At 41.4% G+C, this 25,888-nt stretch overlaps 1 protein-coding gene across 3 annotated transcripts; it reads right to left on the bottom strand.

Annotated features, from left to right (window-relative positions):
- Positions 1 to 415: 415 nt before the first annotated feature.
- Positions 416 to 24,451, bottom strand: ALAS2 (5'-aminolevulinate synthase 2). 3 transcript variants are annotated; one of them, XM_081043192.1, is made up of 12 exons: positions 24,354 to 24,389; positions 22,628 to 22,688; positions 19,009 to 19,204; positions 18,463 to 18,585; positions 17,546 to 17,656; positions 14,741 to 14,963; positions 14,011 to 14,195; positions 11,324 to 11,503; positions 8,524 to 8,688; positions 7,689 to 7,957; positions 6,438 to 6,600; positions 423 to 746 (listed from the first exon to the last, which is right to left on the bottom strand). In XM_081043192.1, the coding sequence occupies exons 3-12, from the start codon at positions 19,187 to 19,189 to the stop codon at positions 583 to 585; spliced, it is 1,764 nt and encodes a 587-aa protein (XP_080899318.1). In that variant the 5' UTR covers positions 19,190 to 19,204; positions 22,628 to 22,688; positions 24,354 to 24,389; the 3' UTR covers positions 423 to 582. The 3 variants fall into 3 exon arrangements, with proteins under 3 accessions (XP_080899317.1, XP_080899318.1, XP_080899319.1); XM_081043191.1 differs by lacking the exon at positions 22,628 to 22,688 and having other exon boundaries at positions 416 to 746; positions 24,354 to 24,451; XM_081043193.1 differs by lacking the exons at positions 22,628 to 22,688; positions 24,354 to 24,389 and adding an exon at positions 19,359 to 20,471.
- Between the last annotated feature and the right edge of the window lie 1,437 nt (positions 24,452 to 25,888).

Genomic DNA, 25,888 nt, shown 5'->3' with positions numbered 1-25,888 from the left:
CTGCTTGCTATAGTTACCTTGAAAAATGGGGCTGATAAGTCGTGTTCTGTAAGGTGTGGGAAGGAAAGAGTATAATGGATTGAGGAAGACATTCATTCATTCCCTCTGCTGGAAAATACCTCCAAAGTTTTGGGGAACTACTCCTCCAGGCAGTTTGGTTAGGGCTGACTCTCCTGGCTTCAGGGGCTACCTGAGGCCCAGGTTTCCAGGCCTACTAGTGAGTCAATCCCTAGATTTCTACTGAAAACATTGGGAAAGAGCCATTTCGAATAAACCTGCCAAGTGTCTCAGCTCTGTGCAGCTTACTGTGTAGTTTTTACCCATCTTTCTGGATTTCAGTTTATCAGTAAAATGGATGGTTAGACCACAAGTGATCTGTGGTTTCCTGGTTGCTCTGCCACTTGTCTCAGGGAGTCAGGTATAGTGTAGTTGTCCTCTGTCCAACAGAGGGCTACAGCTGCTGCAGTTTGCTCTTTATTTTCAGACTCAAGTCAGCTAGAGGCATACAACAAAGCAGAGGACAGGAGGGGCACAGCCCCAAGTGAAGTGCATGTGGGGTGGGGATATGAAGCAGCTGGCTTCTCAGGCATAGGTGGTGACATACTGGGGCCCCATGTTCCCAAAATAAGAGCGTTCCCACTCACTCATGAGCTCGAAGTGCACAGGACGGCGACAGAAATTGCAGGCAGCCAGAGACACATCCTGGATGGGCAGCCCCACCTCAGTCCAGGCTGCCAGCAGCTTCTCTGAAGGTGGTGGGGGCAGAGGAGGGAAATAATTGGTTAGACAAGGTCTTCTTAATCCCTGTGTCACAGTACAAATGTCCTAAGATAACTGATCCTCTCAACCCTTCAAGATGTCTTGCAACCAGTTTACTCCATTGTGTGCTATGAATGTTACCATTTGTGTATGGTTGCTGTGACATATAAGAAATTGGGAAGCACTTATTTGACAGAATCTGTAGCTGTATTAGCCTGGTCTGGACTACTCCCTAAGTACAGGACATATTGTTGCCCAAGAAGTAAATCCATCTGCTTGGAAACGCCTAGCCTGGTGAGGAAGATGACACTGACAATAACTACACAGTGTCATTATTGTGACCTGAGAGCCTGGGGTGGGGGTTGTCCCTAGCGGGTGGGAACCCAGAGGAGAGAACCTGATCCCACTATCAGAAAGAAATGCATCAGATGTGTGCCAGAGCTCCATCTGTGACTTTTTTTTTTAAATGCTCACTTCCTGGGTAATCTCATCCAATCTCATGGCTTTAAACATCATCTTTATGTTGATGTTTCTGAAATTTTCATCTCCAACCCAAACCTCTCTCCTGAATTCTAGACTTGTATATCCAGTTGCCATTCTGCATCTCTACCCGGGTGTCTAATAGGTATCTCTAACTTAACATGAGCACAGCTGAGCTACTGATCCCCTTACCCTCCACCAAGCTGACTCTGCTTTCAGTCTTATGCATCTCAGTTGATGGCAATGCCAATTGCTCAGTCCATAAATTTTAGAGCTATCCTTTATTTTTCTCTTCCTCTCCTACCACACATGCAATCTATCCGCAAATACCATTGGCTCCACCTTCAAAATCTGACCACTTCTCATCATCTCTAACGCTATCATCAGGTCTGAGCCACCATCGTCTTTTACCTGAAATATTATAGTAGCCCCTTAATGGATTTCCCTGCTTTCACTCTTTCTCCCTTTTAGTCTATTCTCAACATAGAAATTGGAGCAATTCTGTTAAAACCTGAGTCAAATATGTCACTCCTCTGCTCAAATCATTCAAGAGGCTCTTCATTTCAGAGTTAAAGCCAAAATCCTAACAATGGCCTACAATATTCTATATAGTCTGGGCCCACATTGCCCCTTTGTCCTCAATTTTCTATCTCCCTCTTGCTTACACCACTCCACTTACATTTTCTTATTGTTTCTCAAATAGTACAAAAGGGATACTCCTGTGTTAGTGTTTTCCCTGCCTTATGCCATTCCCTCTGCCTGGGATGCCCTTCCCTTAGATATGTGTCCATCTAACTCCTTCATCTCCTTCGTATCTTTGCTCAAGTGTCATCTCAATGATCTCTACCCTTAACACTCTATTTAATGCTACAACCCTCCTCCAGTCTAGCCCCTGCCCACCCAGAGCACTTCCTATCACCCTTATCCTACTCAATTTTTTTCATAATACTTAGAACTATCAGGCTATATTCACTTGACCCTTGTACAACATGACCCTTGTACAACATATTCACTGACCCCCACACAGTCAAAAATTCTCATATGACTTAACTCCCCCCAAACTTAATTACAGTCCCTCCTTATCCACAGGGGATTGGATCCAGGACCCCCCCAATGGATACCAAAACTCACGGATGCTCAAGTCCCTTACATAAAATGGCATAGAACAGTGCATACAGTCAGCCTTCCACATCTGCGAATTCCTAGCCACTAATCAAAAATACTGTTTTTGATCCACGGTTGATTGAATCCACATATGCAAAACCTGGAGATACGGAGGGCTGACTGTGTATTTATTGAAAAAAAATCCAGGTATAAGTGGGCTTACACAATTTTAACCTGTGTTGTTTAAGGGTCAAGTGTGATTTACTTATGTTTACAGTGGTGTTATTTTTTTTTTTTATTATCTCCTTCCACTAGAATGTGAGCTCCAGAAGGATAGGGATTTTGTGTCTGTTTTGTTTACTACTGAATTCCCTAGTACCTAGAACTGTGTCTAGCACACAGTATGCTCTCAATAAATATTTGTTCAAAGAATGAATGAATGAATGGATGGCTAATTAAGTGAAGAAGAGGAAGGAAAAGAAAGTAAGCCAGAGGAGAGTTTGAGGGAGGGCATTCCAATTAGAAGGAAGCATTATTAGCAAAGTCCCAGAGGTAAGAGAATAGAGTAAAATGAGGGAACTACAAGTCATTCAGTGTATCTGGAGAAATAAAACGAATGTGGGGAAGAGGTAAGGGCATAGAGATCACCATGTTGAGGCATTGAATACCATGCCAAGAAGTTCCGCCTGTTCTACAGATCAGTGCTGTCTGATTTTTGGACTATACATTCTATCAGTACAAATGTTTTAATATGTACTTCCAATCTATGTATGTATAGTTATATATTCTAAACATGTATCATAGTCTGTATATTAAAGATCAAAAAACTCATCAACTCAACACCAAAAAAACAATCCAAGTAACATATGGGCAGAGGACCTGAATAGTCATTTCTCCAAAGAGGACATACAGATGGCCAATAGACATATGAAAAGATGCTCAACATCACTAATCGTCAGAGGAATGCAAATAAAAACCACAATGAGATGTTACCTCACACCTGTCATAATGGCCATCATCAATAAATCAAGAAACAAGTGTTGACAAGGATGTGGAGAAAAGGGAACCCTTGTGCACTGTTGGTGGGATTGCAGATTGGTGCAGCCACTATGGGAAACAATATGGAGGTTCTTAAAAAAATTAAAAACAGAACTACCCTATGACCCAGCAATTCTACTCCTGGTAGTATTCTACTCCTGGGTATTTATCCAAAGAAATCCAAAACACTAATTCAAAAGACATATGTACCCCTAAGTTCACTTCAATGCTATTTACAATAGCCAAGATACAGAAACAACCAAAATGCCCATCAATAGATGACTGGATAAAGAAGAGGTGATACATATATACAATGGAATATTACTCTGCTATAAAAAATAATGAAATCTTACCATTTGAAACAACATGGGTGAACCTAGAGGTTATTTATGCTAAGTGAAATAAGTCAGACAGAGAAAGACAAATATGTGATCTCACTTATATGTGGAATCTAAAGAACAAAATAAATGGACAAACAGAAATAAACTCATATATATAGAGAGAACAAACGGATGGTTACTAGATGGGAGGGGTGTTGGGGGGCTGGGTGAGAAAGGTGAAGGGATTAAGAAGTACAAATTGGTAGTTATAAAAGAGTCATTGAAGATGTAAATCATAGTCTGTGGAATATAGTCAATAATGTTGTAAAAATTAGTGTCAGATGGGTACTAGACTTATCGGGGGGGATCATTTCATAATTTATATAAATGTCTAACCAATATGCTATACACCTAAAACTAATATAAAATAATATTGAATGTCAACTGTAATTTAAAAAATAGTCACAGGGGTTTGAGGGGCTGGGTGAGAAAGGTGTAGGAATTAAGAAGTACAAATTGGTAGTTACAAAATAGTCACAGGAATGTAAAATACATTATGAGGACTATAGTCAATAATACTCTAAAAACCATGGTGTCAGGTGGGTACTAGACTTATTGGGGGATCACTTCATAAATTATATAAATGTCTAAGCACTATGCTGTACACTTGAAGCTAATATAAAATAATAATGAATGTCATCTATATTTTAAAGAAATAGTCATGGGGATGTAAAGTACAGCATAGGGAATATAGTCAATAATATTGTAATAACTATTTACAGTGTCAGATGCGCAATAGTCTTATTGGGGTTGTCACTTTGTGAGGTATATAAATGTTTAATCACTGTTGTTTTGTACACCTCAAACTAATTTTTAAAAAGATCATTTTCAGTACCGTTTACTTTCCTATATTTAAGATAAAAAGTAAACATAAAATTCTAGTAAATTCCCTCACCTTATGGGTCATCTGTCATACCTCACTTTGGAGACCACTGCTCTCGTCTAGACAGTAAGGAAACATGAAGAGGTTTAAGCAAGGGAGCTATATGATCAGATTTTTTTTAAATCCCTCAGGTGGTCAGTATGGAGAAGGGACTAGAAGGAAGCAAGACAAAAGCAGAAAAATTAGGAAGAAATCACACTGATATGGATTGAAAAAGTCTCAGTGAAGAAAACAAATTTGAGAGATTGTAGAGGATATTTGCAAGATTTCAGGATGGGTTGGCTGTAGGTTTGAAGGACTGGTAGAGTTACTGTGGATACCTCTCATATTTCTTTCCTGCAAAAGCTCAGCATAAATGGACACTCAGTGAACTGAGGGTGCTGAGAGCTCTGTAATTGAAGCCCAGAGCAACTGAGAGGACTGAGCTAAAGGTACAGAAGTCTGGATCATCAGCTGAGAGAGGTAGTAGACCAAGTGGTTTTGACCAAGGAGGTACAGACAGCCTCCCTAGTTCAAATCTAGTGGCTGTGTGAACTTGGACCAGTTATTATATATTTTATGCATCATTTTCCACATATGTAAATTGGAAATGCTAAAAATAACATCTCTACCTTATGAGAATTAGATGAGTGAATACATGAAAGTTTTTAGAATGGTGCGTGGCACATAAGTGCTTAATAAATGTTGACTAGCATTATTTGATTTTTTTCAATGAATAAATGAATGAATGGTACCTATCTATCTTGTTTTCCTTGAAGTCTTATACTGTCTATGCTCCAGACAAGCAGTGATTGTTGCCAATGTATGCCCTCTGGTTTCCTATCTCTAGGTCCTTGCTGATGGAATTCCCTTATTTTGGAATGTCCTTACACCATACCAAATGCACTTCAAGGTGCCTCACAAGGACTTCCTCGCCCATAGAGCCTCCCTAATTTCACTCTTCCTAGCCTCTCTAACCATAAATGACTAGAGCAATGGAGCTCATCACACTGGACCAGTACCATCCATGTCTATGTGTGTCTCCTCTGCTAGACCATCAACTGCCTACATGTCTTTCAAACCCAACAGACCTGGAATGAACACCTGCTCTATGCTAGGCCCTGTGCTAAAAATTGCACCCAACAGGAATCCAGTAAACTTTAGGCGAATTGACTAAACTGCCATTTTTTAGGATAAAACTCAAGCTAGTCAGTTAGCTCTACAAGTCTCCCAATCCAGTCCCTGTTTTGTGTTGTCTTTGTAGACTCGTAGGTTGACACTCCCCTACCCCACTCCATTGTTACTATCTTACATTCCTGTAACACCTGCTGTTGTTCTTGCCAAATCCTAGGCTGCTACTCATCCTCCTCCTTGCCTTTCTTCATGTTCTTCCCTCTGCTAGGATACCCCATCCACACCCTCTTTCTTCTCTTAGTCCAATACCATTCACTTTGAAAGACTCAGCTCTCAGCTCAGGTGTTACTTCCACTAGGAAGCCTGTCTTGAAGCCTGTCTTGGGTCAGGCCCCTCCTCTCTGCTCCCACAACTCCCCGATGCACTGTCTTTGTTGAACTTTGATCACCCCTTGAATTCATTGTTTGTGTTTTCTATGGCCTCCTTAACCAAACTAGAGCCCTACAAGTCTAGGGACTGTTTCTCATTCATTTATGATCCTAGTGTAGAGTCTGGCACATGATGGATGTTCCAGAAATTTATTGTATTTTTAAACTAAATGGCATCCATTCTCTCAACTAATTCAGATCCTGGGGCCAAAAGGAGAGAGAGTGCTGTAGGCAACCAAGTTGAGGACTTACCCACAAAATCTTCCATCATCTGAGGGCTGTGGTGGGGGGAGGGTGCCAGGCGCAGTAGCTCCTCACCCCGGGGGACGGTTGGATAGTTGATGGCCTGCACGTAGATGCTATGCTTGGAAAGCAGGAGATCACAGAGCTTGCTGTTCAGTGCTGCATCACCAACCTGGGCTCAGGAGAAAAGCTTGTCAGTATCTGCTACCCCGGCCCCATTGTTACCAGCTTCATTAAGCAGGTGGAGGAAATCAGATTAGGGACCACTGAATTTTGGAACATGTTTTTTTTTTCATAAGGGGCTTAGTCAGTGGCAGCTCCAGAATATCTATCAAGGAGTTGCTCAGAGGCAGCAATCAAATTTTAAGGGGGTGGGGTGGGGGTGGTACTAGGGACCATGTCTTGAAGCTGTTTGCAGAGCAAGCATGCTGCTTTTACTTAACTAGTATGTTAATTTGTGGGTGGTTCTGGGTAAGAAGATAAATCCATCAAGCTACCTCTGGGGTGCTGTCACAGAGCTAATTAAAAAAAAATAGATTATTTACAAAATCAGTCTTTCAAGGGAATGTTGGGTTAGCCCAAGGAGCAGTGACTATTTCTTTCTCATCCATAAAACAGTCACAGAAAAGTATCCTCCCCACACCCTGAGTTACTGACACACACAAATAGATGTTATTTAAGAAAGAAGTAGCAGTTCATTTTTAAAGGCAATGAACACTCAAACATAGTTGGGAGTCCAAAATAGCAGCTAGTCTTATGGTTTTTGATTTTGTATTTTCTGACTTCAGTTCTCAGTAAGAAATATGTTTCACACCATGATCGTACTATATTCGTATATACATACATATGCATGTAATCATATACAAAACTGAAATAGATTTCTCATAAAATGAAACCCTTACTATGTGTGATGTGCTCCAACATTTTCTATTCTATTTCTTCTGTTTGTTAATGCGAGTCATGACCTACTAAAGTGATGTTATAGGCCACTAGTGGTCTTGATGCACAGTTTGCAAAACACTGAATTATAGGTTATGGATACTCAATATTATGAGGGTCAGGACCATCTAATAAGCATGAGATGATAGCTAATGCAAAAGAACAAAAATACTGGTTAATCCAGAATGGCTGATAATATTTCAAAAAGGGTTAACAGGAAAGCAAAGAGTTGATGACAGGAGCAGGTGTCAGTTTGCTGGGTGTGGGAAGGCTCTCAGAAGAGATAGCAGGGGAGGGCAATGGTAAGGGTGGGGCTCTCACCCTGATGGGAATGATGTGGCTGGGGCAGGGGATAACAGGAAGGCCCCTGTCCATTAGTAGCTGGCGCATGTGCTTGACATTGCGCTGGTGGGCCCGCCTCAGGGCTTGGCCCTCCTCTCCCTTGAGCAGCTGCACAGATTCCAGGGCCCCAGAGAGCACCATGGGAGGCAGTGAAGTGGTGAAAATGAAGCCAGCAGCATAGGAGCGCACCATGTCCACCAAGTCACGGGTGCTGGCGATGTAGCCGCCCACACAGCCAAAGGCCTTGCCTGGAAACAGGGAGGAAGAAGATATGCACAGACCCCTATTATCAGTCCCCAGAGGAACAGGATCATGCCCCAGGTAACACAATGGTGTGCACCAGAAGCTAGAGCTCCAGACTCACTTTCCAGGCCTCTCTGCTCATTTCTCCTGTCCGTGACAAGGCAGACAGAGCTGATAATTCTGCTGCTTTGAGATAGGAATTTCAAGGCCTGCCATATGCAGTGACTAGATAGGCAGAAACTGAGAGGGGATCTTCAGCTGGTTAGGCCCAAAAGTGGAGCTAAGATGAAGATTGGGGCTGGAGTAAGAAAGGAGTTTAGGACTACAGCTCTCCACTTACTGGCTATTTGGCTCAGCTCAGGGGTCTTCTAAAAAAAAAAAAAAACAAACAGGTTTTTTCAGCAACTCTGCAGTGGGGAGGGAGTGGAAGGAGGGAATCCAGGAGTTCCGCAGCCTTGGGCTGTGAATTCTACCCAAATAGTTCCTGCAGCTTGGGGGAGGGTAAGAAAAGGGTCTTGCAGGGGGTTCCTTTCTGGATTATATGTAAGGACAGTCCAAAGCACTCACTTACCAAGAGTTCCAGAGATGATGTCAATCTTGTGCATAATTCCATCACGCTCCCCAATCCCAGCGCCCCGGGAACCATACAGTCCCACAGCATGAACCTCATCTACAAAGGTCAGAGCCCCATACTGGTGGGCTACATCACACAATTCCTCAAGGGGACAGATGGCACCTGAGCAAAACCAAAGAATAGAGGTAGGAGATCATAACCCTTCCCCAGCTCCATTTTCAGCATGGAATTTGTGACCCACAATTACTTTGGGACTATTCTAAACCTCTTTATATGTACTGACTGCCTTCACTTCACTCCCATCCAAGTGTGTTCTCTCTCTCTCTCTCTCTCTCACTCTCTCTCTCTCTCTCTCTCTGTGTCTCTCTCCAGCATGTGATCAAGGCTTGCCTCTCCGTCTTTTTATTTTTACTTCATTCTGACAATGTGTGTTCTCTTGTTTATGCCAATTTCTGGCCTCTCTCTGCTTCCGTTGTTGTGTGTTTTTGTTGTTGTTTTCTACAAGTCTGTGTATTTCCATTTAGGGTTGGCACTAGTGTATGTGATACCTTTGTTTAAACAAATTGAAAAAAGTCACCTTTTGCTACAGGTTAATGCACTCCTGATTTCAGATCCCACTCAATCCCTGAATCAAGTGCTGTTGGCAGGCCTGTCAATGTGTTCATTCTTCACTGGTCCTCCCTGTTTCTATCTTCTTGGCTTTCTGTCAGAAATATGTCTCTTTTTGTGGCCATTCCCGTCTTTGTTTCAATGTCTCTGTTTTTCTGTCTCTACCTTTGTTTTGCTTTCTCTCCTCCCCTTCCTTCCTCTCTGTCTCTCTATCTCTCTCCCTCCCCTCTTTCACTGTTTGTGTCCCTTTCTGTCTACCTCTCTGACTATCTCTCTGTTTCACACTTTCTTTCTCTGTACCTTTGTGTCTCTTTCTGAGTTTCTTTGTACCTCTGTCTCTGTCTTTTCTATGTCTCTGTGGGAATGTATTTCTCATTTCTGTCAATGTTGTGACATGAGGGCACCTCCCCTCCCACAGGCTTAGTCTCAATGTGATATATCAATAATGTATCACTGAATTGTACACTTGAAACCTATGTAATTTTACTAACAATTGTCACCCCAATAAACTTTAATTTTTAAAAAAAGAAAATGAATTAGAAGTGATCTGTATGTTCCTCCCAATTTTCCATACAGATTTACTATTTTCCATGTTATTCTAGACATCATCTATGCTGATAATTGTTTATAAGGCCTTTAAATGGTGGTGAATTTCATATATAGACTTTTTGGCCATTCTCCATATACAAGAACTCATACCTTCTCCATCCCTGGAAATTGCTGATGTTCAAAGAGTTGGAATACAGAAGAAACTTCTTCAGGTGGAAACGGACTCCAGGCCAGGATTAAAGAATATGAGCAACATGAGGGGAGACAGCCAGAGGAGATGGAGCCCGAGACAAAGGGGACAATTTGATGGCTTAAGCATCATTTCAATGGGAGAAATTCCACCCTAGGATTGACAGTTTAGGCAGAGTTTCCATGGAAAAATAAAGTATTCATTTGCAAATGTAAGGAAGTAGAATGGTCCTAATATGGTTTCCACTAGAAAAGTAATGAATTAGAGTAGTCTCGCTAGTAGAAATATAATCATGGGATATTTTCAATTTATTGCTAGTTATAGAAATGTGGGAGTGGCCATGACAATAAGTTCTTCACATATAATAACTCATTTAATTCTCTCAGCTACTCTATTACTATCACCTCCATTTTTTAAATTAAGGTAACTGAGACACAGAACAATTAAAAAACTTGCCCAGGCTAGTAAGTTGTCATGCTGGGATTTGAACATTGATAGTCTAGTTCCATAGCCATCACCCTTACATGATGCTGATGGCATTAATGTTGGCTAAATCAAGGAATACCATGGACTCTCCTTTGTTTCATTTGGAAAAATGACAAATTGACATGAGGTGAGGACCTGTTCCCTTTAATAAATCCAAAATGTGATGCCTAAAACACATGATTTCTGCTCGAGAGGGGCAGCAATAGAATGATTTGGGCATTGTTTCAGTTTGGGGAAAAAAGTGGTAGGAGGGTAAAGGTCATTTATTTCTACTTAGATCATAATAAATGGAATGGCTTCTATCATCTCTAATTCTTACAACCAGATGTTTTACTTTGGGGAAAACAGGCTCAGAGAGTTAAAGAGTTACCCAAGGTCATAGAGCCAGTAAGTGCCAGAGGTAGGATTTGAACCCAGGTCTGTCTGACTTAATCTATTTTGATTCCACTGCTTCATACGGGACCTTGAAAAAACTCTCAGGCAATAATTTGTGAAATTTTCCATTGCAGAAAGCAGACACTGGATCATTGATTTGCACATCATTTCACATGGAGGAGCATTTTATGAAGAAATTGGAATCATATGTCCTAGGGTGAAAAATCACTCACGTTGGCACCAATTTACTGAGTCGCCCAAGATAAACTGGGTGCTATTTCTGAACTTTAATTTCTTAACCTGTAAGATCAGTATAACAGCTGCCTCCATCGTTTGGCATTTGCTGGCTGTGTGATCTTGGGCAAGTTACTGCACTTGTTTGTGTATCAGTTTCCTCATGTAAATGACCACAAAAAATAATAGTAGCTACCTCATTGAATTGTGAAGATTCCATAAATTAATATACATAAAATACTAATATTTTTTCTTGGCACATAATAAGTACTCTGTAAATGTTCACTGTTATCATTGTCATCATGGTTTTTGTGAGACCAATGTTGGTAAACATACACTCACACATATACATACCATCCATGGAGTGAACAGTCTCAAAGGCCACAATTTTGGGTGTCTCAGGGTTGGACTTTTTTAGAAGTTGCTTAAGGTGGTCAGGGTCATTGTGCCTGAAGACAAACTTGGCTGCTCCACTGTTGCGGATACCTTGGATCATTGAAGCATGGTTGCCCGCATCTGAGTAAATCTCACACCCTGAGGAATCAGATGCATAATTCTTAAGCTTCTGTCCCAGTATTCGCACTTCAACCTCAGTACTGATCTGGCAGGAGCAGAGGGCCAACCCTTTCCTCCCTTTGAAGACCCTGCTCTGCTCCCCCTTCCTCTGGAAGCCTTTGTAATGCCTCTTCCTTCCTTGGATGAACTCCCCTGTCCTAAAATTCTGACCCCAACACCTTTCCCTCTAGTCATTTCTAACCCTGGTCTGGCCTTTACTATTTTGGGGTGGAGGAAATTTTAATTTCCAAAGAAGCTCTAGAATTTCCTGAAGACAGGGCCTAGGTTTCTTCTCCTAGACATATAAGACCAAGCGTTGGAAAGGAGTTTATCCCAGAGAATGCTTCTTGATTTGGACTGATGCTAGATTCTTCCTGGTGCAGATGAAATCCCACCCCCTCCAGGTAGCATCCCTCTGCTTATATTTATAGGGCGGATACTTATCAGACTTTCACAGTTTGAATCATAAGCTCATGGCATGTCACAGCTGGAAAGGCCAATAATGACCATGAAATCCAGCCTCTTTAAAGTATAAGTGAGGAAGCTAAGGTCCAGAGAAAGTGAGATCTTTCTCTAGGACCTGAGAAATGCAGGACTTTTAACCAAGCAATGCTGGGAGGACAGGGGGAGGTGGGAACTTGGTGGAGGGAGTTGATTCCTGGTCTCCCAAACTGCACTGACATCAAGTAACTGGCCTTTCGTTAAAGTAAGGGATCACTTCTACCTGGAGAAATCAGGCATGACTTGGTGGTGGACCTGCCATGAAGGACAAGTAGACAGGGAGTTTCTTGAGAGCGGGAACCACATCTTTTTATCTTTCTGTCTCTGTCTCTGATACCCAGTATAAAGCTAAATACACTGTGGATGCTAAGTAAACATTTCTTGAATGAATGGATGAAGAAACATAACTGATTTATATATGTGAGTGAATGAATATATTACCAAATAAAAGAATGAGAAGACGGGTGTCAAAAAATGAGGCTGATGAGGTAGGTAGAGGCCAGATTATTTAGGACTTTAGAAGCCATGATAAAATTTTTGGATTTGGTCCTAAGGGCAATGGGGATATATTAAAGGGTTTTGGGCAGGGGAGTAACAAATAGAGGTTTGCTTTTTTAAAATATCATGCTGCTCGATGGGAAAAATAGATTGCAAGAGGGTGAAGGTGAAATCAAGAAAATTATATTTGTTTGGGCTAGGATGGTGGTAGTGAAAATGGAAAGAAGTTGAATTATAATGGTGGAGGAAGGGGTACACCGAAGACATTTTCAAAGATGTTGGATTTAGTTGGGGTTATGTGTGAACTCAAGAAAAAGTTTCTGAGAAGCAATGGGAATGTTTACAGTGTGCTGAAGAATCAGCAGGAAGTGAGGAAGTAGACAGCAAGTGTGGAGACTTCTCTCAAGCAGTTTTCTAGTTTAAGGAAGAAAGAGGGCGGTAACTAGAGGGTGATGAGGGAACTTTTTTTTTAGATGCAAGAGACTTAAACATGTTTAGAGAGAGAGAGGCTGAAGATACAGGAGGGAGAGAGGGAACTGATAGATCAAAGTTCCTGAGGAAGTAGAGAGGAATGGGACACAGAGCACCAACGGCAGGATTAGTCAACAAGAAAAAGGACAGCTCTTCCACTGTGACAGGAGAGAAGAAATGATGAGAGGGCTTGTGGGATGTTCATGGGGTGAGGGTGAGGTAGAAGTGCAGAGGGCGGGAGGACAGTGGGCATTGGCAAAGCTGCCCTGGAGACTTGCAGACTTAACCATGAAATCAGGATTGCCAGAGAGCATAGAGGACCTGGTAGAGATTGGGAACCATAAATTTTTAAGCAATTCTATAAGCCCAGGATTGACAGAGAAGGTGGAGAGTTATATTCATCCAGGGTTGGGGCTGTGGTGGAAGGACGACAGGCATATGAGTTGAGGACATTATTGGCTAGAGAGTGGGAGAGTGGGAGAGTGGGAAGGTAGGATCCAATGTACAAGGGAAGGGATTAGCTTTAGGCGGAAGGAGAGGTGCACCTTCAAATTGTAAAATGAAAGAATAAAAGCAATCAAATAAGTTTATGGGTTTGGTGGCTATAAGTTAAAGGAGTCTCTGGTGACTTCTGTTTTCTTTGTGATGTAACGTGAGGTTATTTGCTAAGAGAGGTTTTGGAAAGGGGACTAAAGTTTTAAAAAGCCGACATGTGGACATAAAGTGACTGTTTATGAGTGTTAAGAGCCCAGTTGAGTTGGGAGGTGACAAATGTATGGTGTTACTCTTCTGTGAAGTTGGGCAATGTTCCTCAGTAGTGGGGCTTAAGCCTATGTGTAGAAGGGGAAAAAAGAGGGATATAGTCATCCAGTGTTGAGGATATGCAAGGTGGGTAACAAGGAAGGACAATGGAAGCAACTGAACTCAGAATAGAGGAAAGGAGTGATGGAGAAAGTGAGACTGGATGCTGTAGTGCAGGGTACCAGCCCTGAACAAAGCTCAGTCCCCAGTCTTACCTGGCAGGATCTTGGCCAAGGTGAAGAGAGTAGAGTCATTGGCCACAAAGCAGGAAGAGAAGAGCAGGGCTGAGTCCTTCTGGTGTAGCTCAGCCAGCTCCTGCTCCAGTTCCACATGAAACTTACTGGTACCTGAGATGTTGCGGGTGCCACCAGCTCCAGCTCCATGATGCTGCAGGGTCTCCCTGGCCAGGAAAAAACAGAGGGGAGACAGAAGAAACCCTTGTCAGACACTGAGGAACTTGGTAGGTTTCTCTTCCTTGATGGGGTCAATGCTGACTTAGTGATCCTGTGTGAGATGTGTCCTATACGACCAAGGAGAGGGCAGGATGGGGATAGTGGAGAGCAATGGACCCTCCTTCTCAGGCTGAGGCACTCAGGGTTGGAGGGAGAAGCCAGGTTGAGCTTGAGCAGCTTGGAAGACCTTTTAGAGGAGGTTACATACCATCTCTGGCAATACTCATTCTGCAGCCAAAGTAGGAGCTCATGGAGAGCGGGCTTGCTTGGTTTCCCATCCTCTCCTCCATAGCACTGGACACCCAACAAACATAGTTTGTTGACTGATTTAGTTCATATCTGCAGATTAAATATGCTGGAGGACCTTGTACAAAAGAGGTGGTGGGTAGAACACAGATTTCCACTACCAGCTCTGCCTTTTCTTTCCATGTGTGGCTTTGGCTTATTCTCTGGATGTATCCCCACAGCTCATGGCTCAGACCCTACTACTCACTTTATAGCTTGCAAGACCCGAGGGTGCCGGCTCATGCCCAGGTAGTCATTACTGCACCAGACAGACACATCCTTTGAGGCTACAGATGCCTCAGAGAAGTGTTGGGCAAAGGGGAATGCATCAGCCCAGCGGTTCACAGTCTTGAACACACGGTAGGTGTGGTCCTGTTTCTTCTCCATGATCTTGTTCCTGAAAAACTTGTCATAACCAAAGACATGGTTTCCTGCAGGAGTAGAGATGAGTATGAAAATGATTCATTTTAAATCACTTCCTGGCTAGTCCCTATTTTATTCATGCTGTTAATTTTGCATTCTCCAATTCTCTTTCCAGTTATTTATATTTGATCACTCATTAACTTGTTGGGCCACATTAACTCTCCACTACATTCCACCATCCCTTTGCTTACTCACTCACTCATTCACTCAGTTATTTATTCACACATGCATTCAGGCTTTCCACCCCAGAATGGCCTCATCTCTTTTCCTGAGGTTAGTATGGAAGTCTTCTTACTGGAAACACTACTTCCTGTTTCAGTGACAAGAGTATCTAGTAACCATTCCTAGTTATGTGACCTTGAGCAAGGCATGAATCCTCTCTCTTAGTTTTAATTTCCTCATCTATCAAATGAGGCTAATAATACCTTCCTTGCAGAATTATGAGTATCTAATGACATTCAGAATGTTATACACCCAAACTAATATCTGTCACATAGTAGTATGATTACAACTATAGAAATAGTAGTAGTGGTAATAATAATAACAACTAGTATTTAATTATATTATTATTTCAACATTTAATGGGTGCCTATTACATGTAATGCCCTCGCTTGTGAACTTTATAGGTATTATTTTATTTTCACCACCACTCTATGTGGAAAGTTCTATTGGTATCTTCATTCTACAGACAAAGAAATTGAGGCATAGTGAGGTTAAGTACCTTGACTAAGGTCATGAAGCACGTAAGTGGCCTTAAAGTAAGTGGCCTAGAGTCCACCTCTTTGACCACTGCCACTACAAAATTGGAGCAACCCTATTTTCAGGATAAATTGGAAAAACATATGCCAAAAGGCTTGTTAAACTCTGGAACTCGAGACAGAAATCATGATTGTTGCAGATGGCAACTTATGAGGTAGGGGTGTAAATTGATAACATCTTTGCTGCAGGGATATTTGGAAATACATATCAACAGTTTTTAAAATGGGCATACTGAAAAACCTAGAGAAATTCCAGAGCATATTTAACAGAAAAATTATTGGTACCCAGAATTTATTTTTATAAACTGAAAAATTACTATGAAAAAATTTCAACCCAGTAGAAAAGTGGGCAAAGGATATAAACAGAGAATTAAATAAATGTAGAAAAAGATGCTTAATCTGGGAAAATCAAAATGTAAAAACAAATTTTCACCCATCAAATTGATAAAAATTTAAAAGTTTGATAACATCAAGTGGTAGAGAGGTTAGAAGAATATGGGTACTCTCTTTGATAACTGGTATGTCACTTTGGAGGGCTAACTGGCAATATTTATTAATATTGAAAATGTACACATCCTTACACCCTGAGAATTTCCATCTCTTAGTGTCTATACTAGAGAAATATTTACCTATGTGCATGAGGAGGTATATTCAATGATTTTTGTTGCACCACTGTTTGTAATAGGAAAAATTGGATGTAACCCAACAGAGGAATAGACAAATAATCCCAAGTATATTCGCACTAAGTCTAAGATAATACTATATATTATATTTGGGTACATTTATATGTATGTAAAACCAACATACAAACAAACTGAAAAAGCACACACACAAAATTGGAAACAATAACCTGAAATATAGGTGCTTTATTAACTAAATGATATTGCATCCATGTTACAGAACACACTTCAACCATTAATAATTATTATGCAGCTCTATGTTTAGAGACATTAAATGATGCCCATGACATATTGTTAAGCGAAAAAGCAAAATAAACTCTGGGTACAAGAAGATCACATTCCTAATAAAAACGTGTGGAGGAGAGTGTAGGGTGTGTGTGTGTGTGTGTGTGTGTGTGTGTGTGTGTGTGTGTGTTTAGTCATAAGGAAATATCTGGAAGAAAATATAATAAAAAGTTGATGATGGACGGTGGAAATCTGATTGATTTAAATTTCTCTCTATACTTTCCTATATCTGTTGGAAATTTGACAATGAATCATATTCATTTTATACTAGGAAAATAACAGAGGGTAAGGGGTGATAGATGAGGGTAAAGGGGATCAAATATATGGTGATGGAAGGAGAACTGACTCTGGGTGGTGAACACACAATGGGATTTATAGATGATGTAATACAGAATTGTACACCTGAAATCTATATATAAGTTTACTAACAATTGTCATCCCAATAAACTTTAATTAAAAGAAAAAAGAAAATAAAACAAATTCCGTTATAAAAATGAATATAAACAGATACAAAAGAGGGAAAAGACTCTCATGAAGGATGAGACTCTCTATGAAGGATGAGAATTTCTGAGGGAAGCATGGAGAAAACATAATAGGAATAAACCTAATATTAAATAAGGCCTCATAACAAGCTAGAAACACATTTATAAATTAATTTTATTTCCTCCCATTAAGGCAGGTATTAAAATCCCTCTGAAGGGAACTGACTTATTTGCGAAAGCACACAGATCCAGCAAGTGCCAGTATTAAAATTCAAACTCAAACTCCATTTGGTTTCAAAGTGCCATTTCCTCTACTTTGTCAGAAGCCCTTTAAGCACAACTTCCATATTCTCAACACCCTTTATTTCCACCTCAGCAAACTCACCAGTCATGTTGTGCTGAATCAGGTGTGTGACCTTCTCTGAAATTTGCTCTGGCTCCTGAGGACTGGAGAATGGCTTCCTCGGGCTGGTTGAGGCCAGGGAGCTGGGCAGGTCTGAGAGGGAGTATGGGATTCATTGGCCATGAAGGGGTGGGGGGGAGAAAGCATGTGTAGTCATCTTTAAACTCAGTGCAACACATGATAATTCACGTTTATGGAGTAGGGATGCGGAGAGAAAAAAGTGTTCTGCAAAGTGAGCCCCTATTCATCTCCCCAAGTGGAGACTCCTATGTCAGGAAACCTTCCACAAAGTGAATAATATTTCTCTCCACTAGGACTTTCCCTTGGGTGTGGAAACTAGGGTATCCATCCTGGTCTTGCACTTAGGTGGTAGATGTAGGGCAGTGTACCTACCTTATTCTTCTTTCCTGAATGTTATTAAAATTCAATTTTGAAATTTTTGCCCTTAATCATATCCCAAAAGGGCCGAAGTGTGATTGTCTTTAGTGTCTGCATCATTTGAGCTGACCTGGGCTCCATACCCTTATATAGGATATACCTGCTTCCAACAATTACTCTTTCATGCAAATTTAGATTGTCATAGAATGGCATGCTTAAATGTGAGAGCCTAGTCTTTTGGGATCCATTTAACCCCTTAGGAGAGAAGAGGCAGAACTCTAGAGGGATCATTTTAGACTAATAGCTAAAAGTTACAGGAGCCTGTGCATATATGTGTGTTGGGGAGGATGCATTTCACTGCACAGTCTAAGCTATTGCATACCACGGTTCCCCTGGAAAGACTCGACTTCCCATAATGGGATGTGTACTAGGTGCCTTTGGATTAGCTTAGCTCAGGACTGTAGTGAAGTGAATTCAAGCATTAAGAGCAGAGGTTGTATGAGATGGAACTTGACTCCAACCTGTCTTGAAAGTCTTCACATCCTCCTGGACTTCTGGGGCTGCCTTCTGCACAATCTTGCTTGTCCCATCCTGGATTTCTGACAGCATGAAGGGACAGTGGCTCTTGGCCCAAGATGGACAGTCTATGCAAAGGTAAGAGAGTAAGTAACAGTGCATTTCTAACCATAAGTTCAGTTTAACAATTATTACTGAGACCTACTGTATCACAAAGCTCCATCTCAGGCTATGGTAGAGACACAGAGATAGATGAGTCCCTGTGTTAGCAGAGCTCCTAAGCTGGTGGGAAGGGCACACATTGAAGACACATTATAAACAGTGCTGGGATGGGAGGGAGAACATAGACTATGAGAGTGAGGCTATTTTTAGAGATACTGGCAGAATCCCAGGTGTATTTTTAGGCCAGCTCATTCTGCCTTGACACTTTTCACATGAAACCCCCCCCCACACACACACACCCAATTATTAGGCAATGATCACCAGTATGACTTGGAAACTTGTCCCCAGGACTCAGACATTCTCACCATTTGCCAGCAGCTGCATCTTACCTCCTCCAGCCTTGGTTGCCTTAAGGTGGATTTGAGAACAGGTTGGTCCTTGGGTGGCCAGGATGGGACAGCGTCCAATACCAAACAGGAACTGGTGAGTCTTAATCACCTTGCTCAGGAGGCCTATGGGGCCTTTGGCAAGAACTGGGCAGCACTGTAGCAACATGGCTGCTGCCACCATCTTGAGCCCAAAGTCCTGTAGAAGATGTGGAAGATGAGATTCCATCATGAAAGCCTAGCCAAAAGGCAATTGTCATTTCTGTGTTTGATCCTTTGCCTTTAGCTTCCCACCCAATGCTTGCTGCCCTCCCCAGAGATGCTCTGATTGTCCTTCCAGGGTAAGAACTTACCTAATGTTAAAATGTACCAATAGGACATCAGAGAGGAAGGAATAGGAAACTATTAGATGAAAAGGTGAAAGAGTTTCAACTGGAGCTCAGGAAGCCTGAATTCTGATTCAAACTGCCGCTGACCTCCTCTATGATAGTGAAGATTATTGAAGTATGATTATGTGTGCCAAAATGGGAGTTGACAACCCACCAACCCTTTAATCAACACTTAAGAACAACAATTTTTAAAAGACTATTGGCTTCAGTCAAGTGAAAATTCAGCCTGATAATGCAGACAGATGCCATTGATCAGGGATCCTGAGGTTCAGCCCAGAGTTTTTCCTGAGCAGGCCCAGACAGAGAGGGAGAAGGAGTTTGAGGCCACAGGTACCAGCTTAAGTAGATTAAGGAAAAAGGTGAAAGGGCAAGTCCTAGACCCTACAAACCATGTGCCACCAGACTGGTACTTTGGATTTGCTCCTGGCGTATGGAAAACTACAGAAAGGAGGTGAAAGCAAACCCAAGGGGTCTAGGAAACAAGTCTATGAGTGAATGAAAGAGGTGGAGGTTAACAGAATAGAAGGTAACAGTGAGAAGATCATAAAAAGAAACCAAACATTCATAAATATTTGTTGAATTTGGGAGTAAATTAATGAATGAACAAGGACTCAAATGGAGGAAAGAGAAGAAAAGTAGGGGAGGAGTCAGAAGAAAAGAAAAATTAGGAAAGATAAAATAAAGGAAGTGAGAGAGAACACAGGTGCACTGGTAGCAGTGGAGTTAGAAGTACAGAGGAAAATGGGACAGTGCAGGGATAAGAACAAGGAGAAGAGGACTGATCCAGAAAAACAGAGGACAAAAAGATGGTGGAAAATATAGAAGGGTACGGAAAGAGACTGAGATGAGAGAAAGAGAGAATAGAAGGAGAGAGTATGTGGGAGGGAGGGTGAGGGGAGGGGATGGAGAGAGAGAGAGAGAGAGAGAGAGAGAGAGAGAGAGAGAGAGAGAGAGAAAGCAGAAATTGAGACAGACAGACAGGACACAAAAAAGACATGAGGAGAGATCAAGAGGCATAGAAGAATATATAAAGACTCAGAAAACTGAGAGCAGGAGAAGAGAGAATCTAGTAGGGGCAGAGAGGCAGAGAGTCAGTCAGTCACAAAGATAAAGGAGAAATGCTGCCAGATGTAGTGGGGGTGGGGGAGAGCAACAAAGAAGAATTAGGTAAAGAGGAGCTGGGCCTTGTTGAGGGAGATGAGAGAGAGACTGAGTGACAGAGAGAGGGAGTGAGACAAAATCATAGGCTAGAGACAGAGAAGTGGCTAAGGTGGTTTGGGGTTGCAATGAGGGAGGGCTGAGAGATACACAGAGAATGACAACTAGAAAGAGCAAGAAGGAGAAACAGATTCAAAGAAAAAGGGAAAACTGGATATCCAGCATTAGAGGATCAAGAGACAAGATATGGGACAAGACAATGTGAGAAATACGAAGGAATGTGGGAAGACTAAGGCCCTGGCATCACCAGGAGAGCTACTGAGTATAATCTAAGCACCTCTAGTGCTATTAGATATAGGGTCTTATGTTGCGAGGGACAAATGAACAGAAGGATCTTGTGGCCCCTTCCTCATATGGCAACTTCCTTCACCTCTTACAGAACAACACCCCCTCCCTTCCAGACCTCACAGAGCAAGCATCCTCCCCCTAACTCACAAAGCAACCTCTTCTCCTTTTTCTATCCTAGAGCATCCTCCTTCCAACTCTCCCAGGCTATCATAGGAGCATAGGTTAGTATATGGGGCAGGGTTTGTGGGCCCTAAAGTTGGGAAAGGCCAAGGAGTGTTTAAAAGACTAAATGAAACTCATCATGTTAAGCCTTTAGGACAGTGCCTAGCACATAGTAAGTTTTCAATAAATGCTAGCTTTTTAAATTACAGTTCCAGCTCCCCAACTCCCTGTTGGACATTCTTGAAAAGTCACTTCCCCTCTCTGGATCTCAGCTTTCATCATCTGTCAAATGTAAGGTATTTATGCCTACCTCATATGGTAGGTAATGAATTGGATCCAATGCCTACCTTGTATCTGGAAATATCAGTTTCCCTTCCCCTGCCTGCCTGGGGCTGAGCCTGCAGACCACAGATAAAGCTCCCAGAGTTTATCTCCATTGGGGTTTGACCACTCCCCAGATGAGACCAGGGTGTGGGAGAGAAGAGTAGCTCCTTTCTAGAATCACGTCTGAGCATCTGGCTGTGGCTGACCCCAGCTATTGGTGGTAAGGAGGAGTGGATAGCCAAGGGAGATGCAGGCGAGGCAGATGGCCAGGTTCCAGACTCCTGTAAACTCCTTTTTCCAATATCAACAACGACAGTAATAACAACAACATTGGGGTATGTAATGGTAAGGAAAGTCCCCAAGATTAGGAGCAAAGTCCAGTCCTACTTTGGAATGATGGTGGATTAAGGCCTACTTCCGCCCCCTCATATAAAAATGGAAGAAGTACAATACACTCATCTTCTCTAAGAGGTTTTGGCCATGATATTCTCAGAGACCTAGAAAACTATAGACTACTTCTTGGAATTTGTTGAACTATCAAGTACTTTCAAGCTTCAGTTCCACTTTCTCTGTTCTGATACTCTTTTCCTGGAATTTGCCCTGCCTCACTCTGCCTTTCTATCTTTATGACCCATAATCTTATAGTCTAGTTACCTTGGGCTCTGTTTACATTCCATCCCACTACCTATCATGAAATTGGAGTGAGTAAGATTGAATAAAAGAAGTATTTTAGGCAATTTAATGTATTAAGAGCACAGTCTCTGGAGCCAGACCACTTGGATTTGAATACTGGCTCTACCAATTACTAGCTCTGAGACCTTAGAAAAGTCATGCCTCTACTCTATGTCTTATATCTGTAAAATGTAGATAATAATAAAGGTAATCTATTTCACAGGGGTGTTGTGAAGATTCAGTAAGATAATCTACATAAAGTATATACAAGAGTGCCTATCCCATAGCAAATACTGAAAAAGTGTTAGCTTTTTTTTTTTCTACATTTTCAATGTAGGAAAAGTGAAGGTACATCCAAGGGAGGTTATATCATGAATATACCAGATCAGGTCTCAAAAATTGATTCTTGTCTCAATCCCGATTCTTGTCTTTATTCTGTTACAATTTACTATGTGAATTTGGGGTCTGTACTTTCTCTCCCTGAGCCTCAGTTTCTCCATAGACACTGGAATAGATTACTGCATAGATTCCATCAGATTCTAGTATTCAGACATTCACAGAATACTCACTGTTCCAGACCTTATTGGAAATGCTTCACATGTTTTGACTTATTTAAGCCTCGTGACAACCCTGTAAGGTAGACACTAATATCAACTTTATTTTAAAGATGAGGAAACTGGGGCCCCAAAAGATTAAGTAATCTGTCCAGGTCACAGGGCTAGTAAGTAGGAGAACCAGGATTTGAACCTAGGGAATCAGGTTTCAGAGCCTATGAACTTAACCACTGTGGATCTATGATTCAAATATTACTACATATTTTCTTGACTGAGAGCCTGACTTCAGAGGTTAATCCCCTCTGCTACAGTGACAGGCCCCTTTCTAGGACATTTGATTTTCAACTGTGACCAATGCCTTTACCAAAGGAACAGATTTCTAACTGAGGTAGAATTTCAGGCACTGGCGAACATTCATTCTTTTATTATTTATTTATTTATTTATTTATTTATTTATTTATTTATTTATTTATTCATTCATTCATTCATTCATTCATTCATTTGTTCATTCATTCATTTATTCCACCACGTAACAACTTATGTACCCACTGTGTGGAAATCCTTGCCATGGTCTTCTTAAAACAATGCTTTCACTCCAATAGATAATGGTGAAGTTTTGGGCCAAATGATAGATCATTACTAGAAGGTTTTTCCCTGCACCTTAAAATCCTCTCATGTCAGCAGCCAATCTGTAGTCCTAGAGATCAGAAGGGCCAACCATAATTCTATCCCAAAAGAGAGACAGAAACCACTCTGCAGCATTCCTTGCCCCCAATCTCCCCTTTGTGGCCTGCTTTGTAAAAATCATTTAGGTCTGGAAGGGAAGTGGTCACTTCACCACTTCATTTCAGGAGTTGGAAGCATCAGGCTTTATTTCCCTTCCTAGTACCCTCTCTACATCACAGAAAAATCATAGAGAATTTTAGATACCTGAAAGCAGAAAATCAGAAATTCTCAGAAACCAAAAATTTTAGAAGACCACAAAACCAAAATTAGAAGAGGCTGTGGAAATCATATCAAGACCCTTTTTCAGAGAGTGAATGACTTGCCTATGGTCTCACAATGAATTAGAGTGAGGATACAAATCTGTTGACTTTCAGCATAGGGCCCTTTCAGTGACACATTCCTCTTTCACCTTTTCCCTTTACTTCTGCTAATTATTCATCTCAATTCCTTCAAATCTCTCCCTACCCAATTCATCATGCCCATGATTTCCACATTCCCTCAGTTTTCTCTCCCTACCTCTGGCCCCCTAGGCTCTGACTTATTGAGCTCTGCTGTCAGCTGAGAGAGAAAGAGTCAAAGTAAGCAAGGAATGGAGAATTGCTGGAAGAAATATCAAGACATCTTCCTGGGAAACAGAAGAAGAGAGGAAGAGAAAGAGAGAAAGACAGAGGCTGAGAGATACAGAGTAGAAAAAAGAGACAGAAAGGAAGAGAGAGATTTAGAGAAAGGATACAGACAGAACTCAGATGAAGGAAAAATAAGAGAAAGCTAGAGTGTCAGAGACGAAGTGAAGTGAGTGACCTTGAAAACTAACAAAGGAGAGGAAACAGGAAAAAACAAAGGAAAGCTGAAAACAGGGAGAGGCAAGAAAAGACATGGGGGAAAATAAAGAAAATGACAGAGACAGATTCTAAGAAACAAAGTCAGATGTAGCCAGACCAGAGAGTCAGCATGTGCAGCCTTGAGGTGGAACAGCAGACCAAAAAGAGGGCACCAGGCTGAAAGAGATTCTTACCTGTTGCCCTGCACTGAGGACGAACGAAGGACGGGTGAGTGCTGTGGATCAGGACCTGGCATTTATCCCTTCATCCTTGGCTCAGCTCCACCCACTCCGCCTTCTGCTGGCCTGACTCTGCAATTGCCCCAAAGGTATCAGGCTAGAGATAAAACCCAGTGTAGTCCCCTCTTACCTCCCCACTCACCCAGCACTGGCTCTATCCTCTCTATTTTCTTTCTCTTCTCCCTTAGGAGTAGTAAAATTAACTTGCTGGGCTTTGGAATCAGACCATCCATATATACCTAGGGCACCTTGAACAAAACCACCTCTCTGGCCCTCAGTTTCCTCAACTATAAAAGGAGGGCAATAAAACTCAGAAGCAACTGTAGCACAAATGGGAAGGGCTCTCTAACAGTCAGCTTCCATAGGTGATATCTAGGTCGTTGTAATGATTTAATAGCATCATGAACAGAAAACACTAGGCATAGTACCTGGTCCAAAGAAATAATAGCTAATGTTGATTGAGGGCTCACTATGTACCAGACTCTCCGTTAAGTGCTTTACATGGATTAATTTAGCCTATCCTAATAAGGACCTTATGAGATAGGTACTATTATCCCCATGTTACAGATGAAGAAACTGAGGCCCAGGGAAGTGAAGTAATTAACTGATAATTACCCAGACAATACCATGTTTCCCCGAAAATAAGACCTAGCTGGACAATCAGCTCTAATGCATCTTTTGGAACAAAAATCAATACAAGATCCGTTCTTATTTTACTATAAGACCGGGTCTTATATCATATCATATCATATCATCATATCATACCATATCATACCATATCACACCAGGTCTTAATTAATTTTTGCTCCAAAAGATGCATTATAGCTGATTGTCCGGCTAGGTCTTATTTTCGGGGAAACATGGTAAGTACAGCCTAACTATAAACGCAGGCAGTCTGGTTCCAAATCCACTCTTTAAGCACTACTCTCCCTTTTAGAATATACAGTTTAAAATTTTGAAGTTCTTTTCTATTACCCTCTACTTATCTCTTTCTAATTTTTCCTCTCCTCACTGTCACTGTCTTCTTCCCTTCTCAATCCTAGCACAGCAGGGCTATGTCATAACTAGGCCATTTTATCTGTGGAGCAGATTATCATCATTAACATTATATTTACATAAATGGGATCATTCTCTACATATTGATTTTCAATTCCATTTTTTCCATTTGACCATGTGCCACATAGGTCTTTCCATATAAATTCTTTCTGTTTAGTGGAGTTATAATATTCCAGAATCTGAATGTTCCCATAATTTATTTAAACGCTCTCTTACTGATGGAACTTTAGATTACTTCCAGGGATTTCTCCCCTCCATTACGAATAATGTTACAATAAACATCTTTGGGAATACATGAAAATATATTTTATAAGGTAGAATCCTAAAAAAAAAATAGAATCCTTGTGTGTTCTCAAATGGTCTATAGACATTTAAAATCTTGATACTGTCAATTTGCCCTATACATATGTTATACATTCCCACCAATGGTGCGT

This window comes from Rhinolophus hipposideros (assembly GCF_964194185.1).
Source record: "Rhinolophus hipposideros genome assembly, chromosome: X".
NCBI lineage: Eukaryota > Metazoa > Chordata > Mammalia > Chiroptera > Rhinolophidae > Rhinolophus > Rhinolophus hipposideros.
This window is presented reverse-complemented; position numbering and strand designations above follow the sequence as displayed.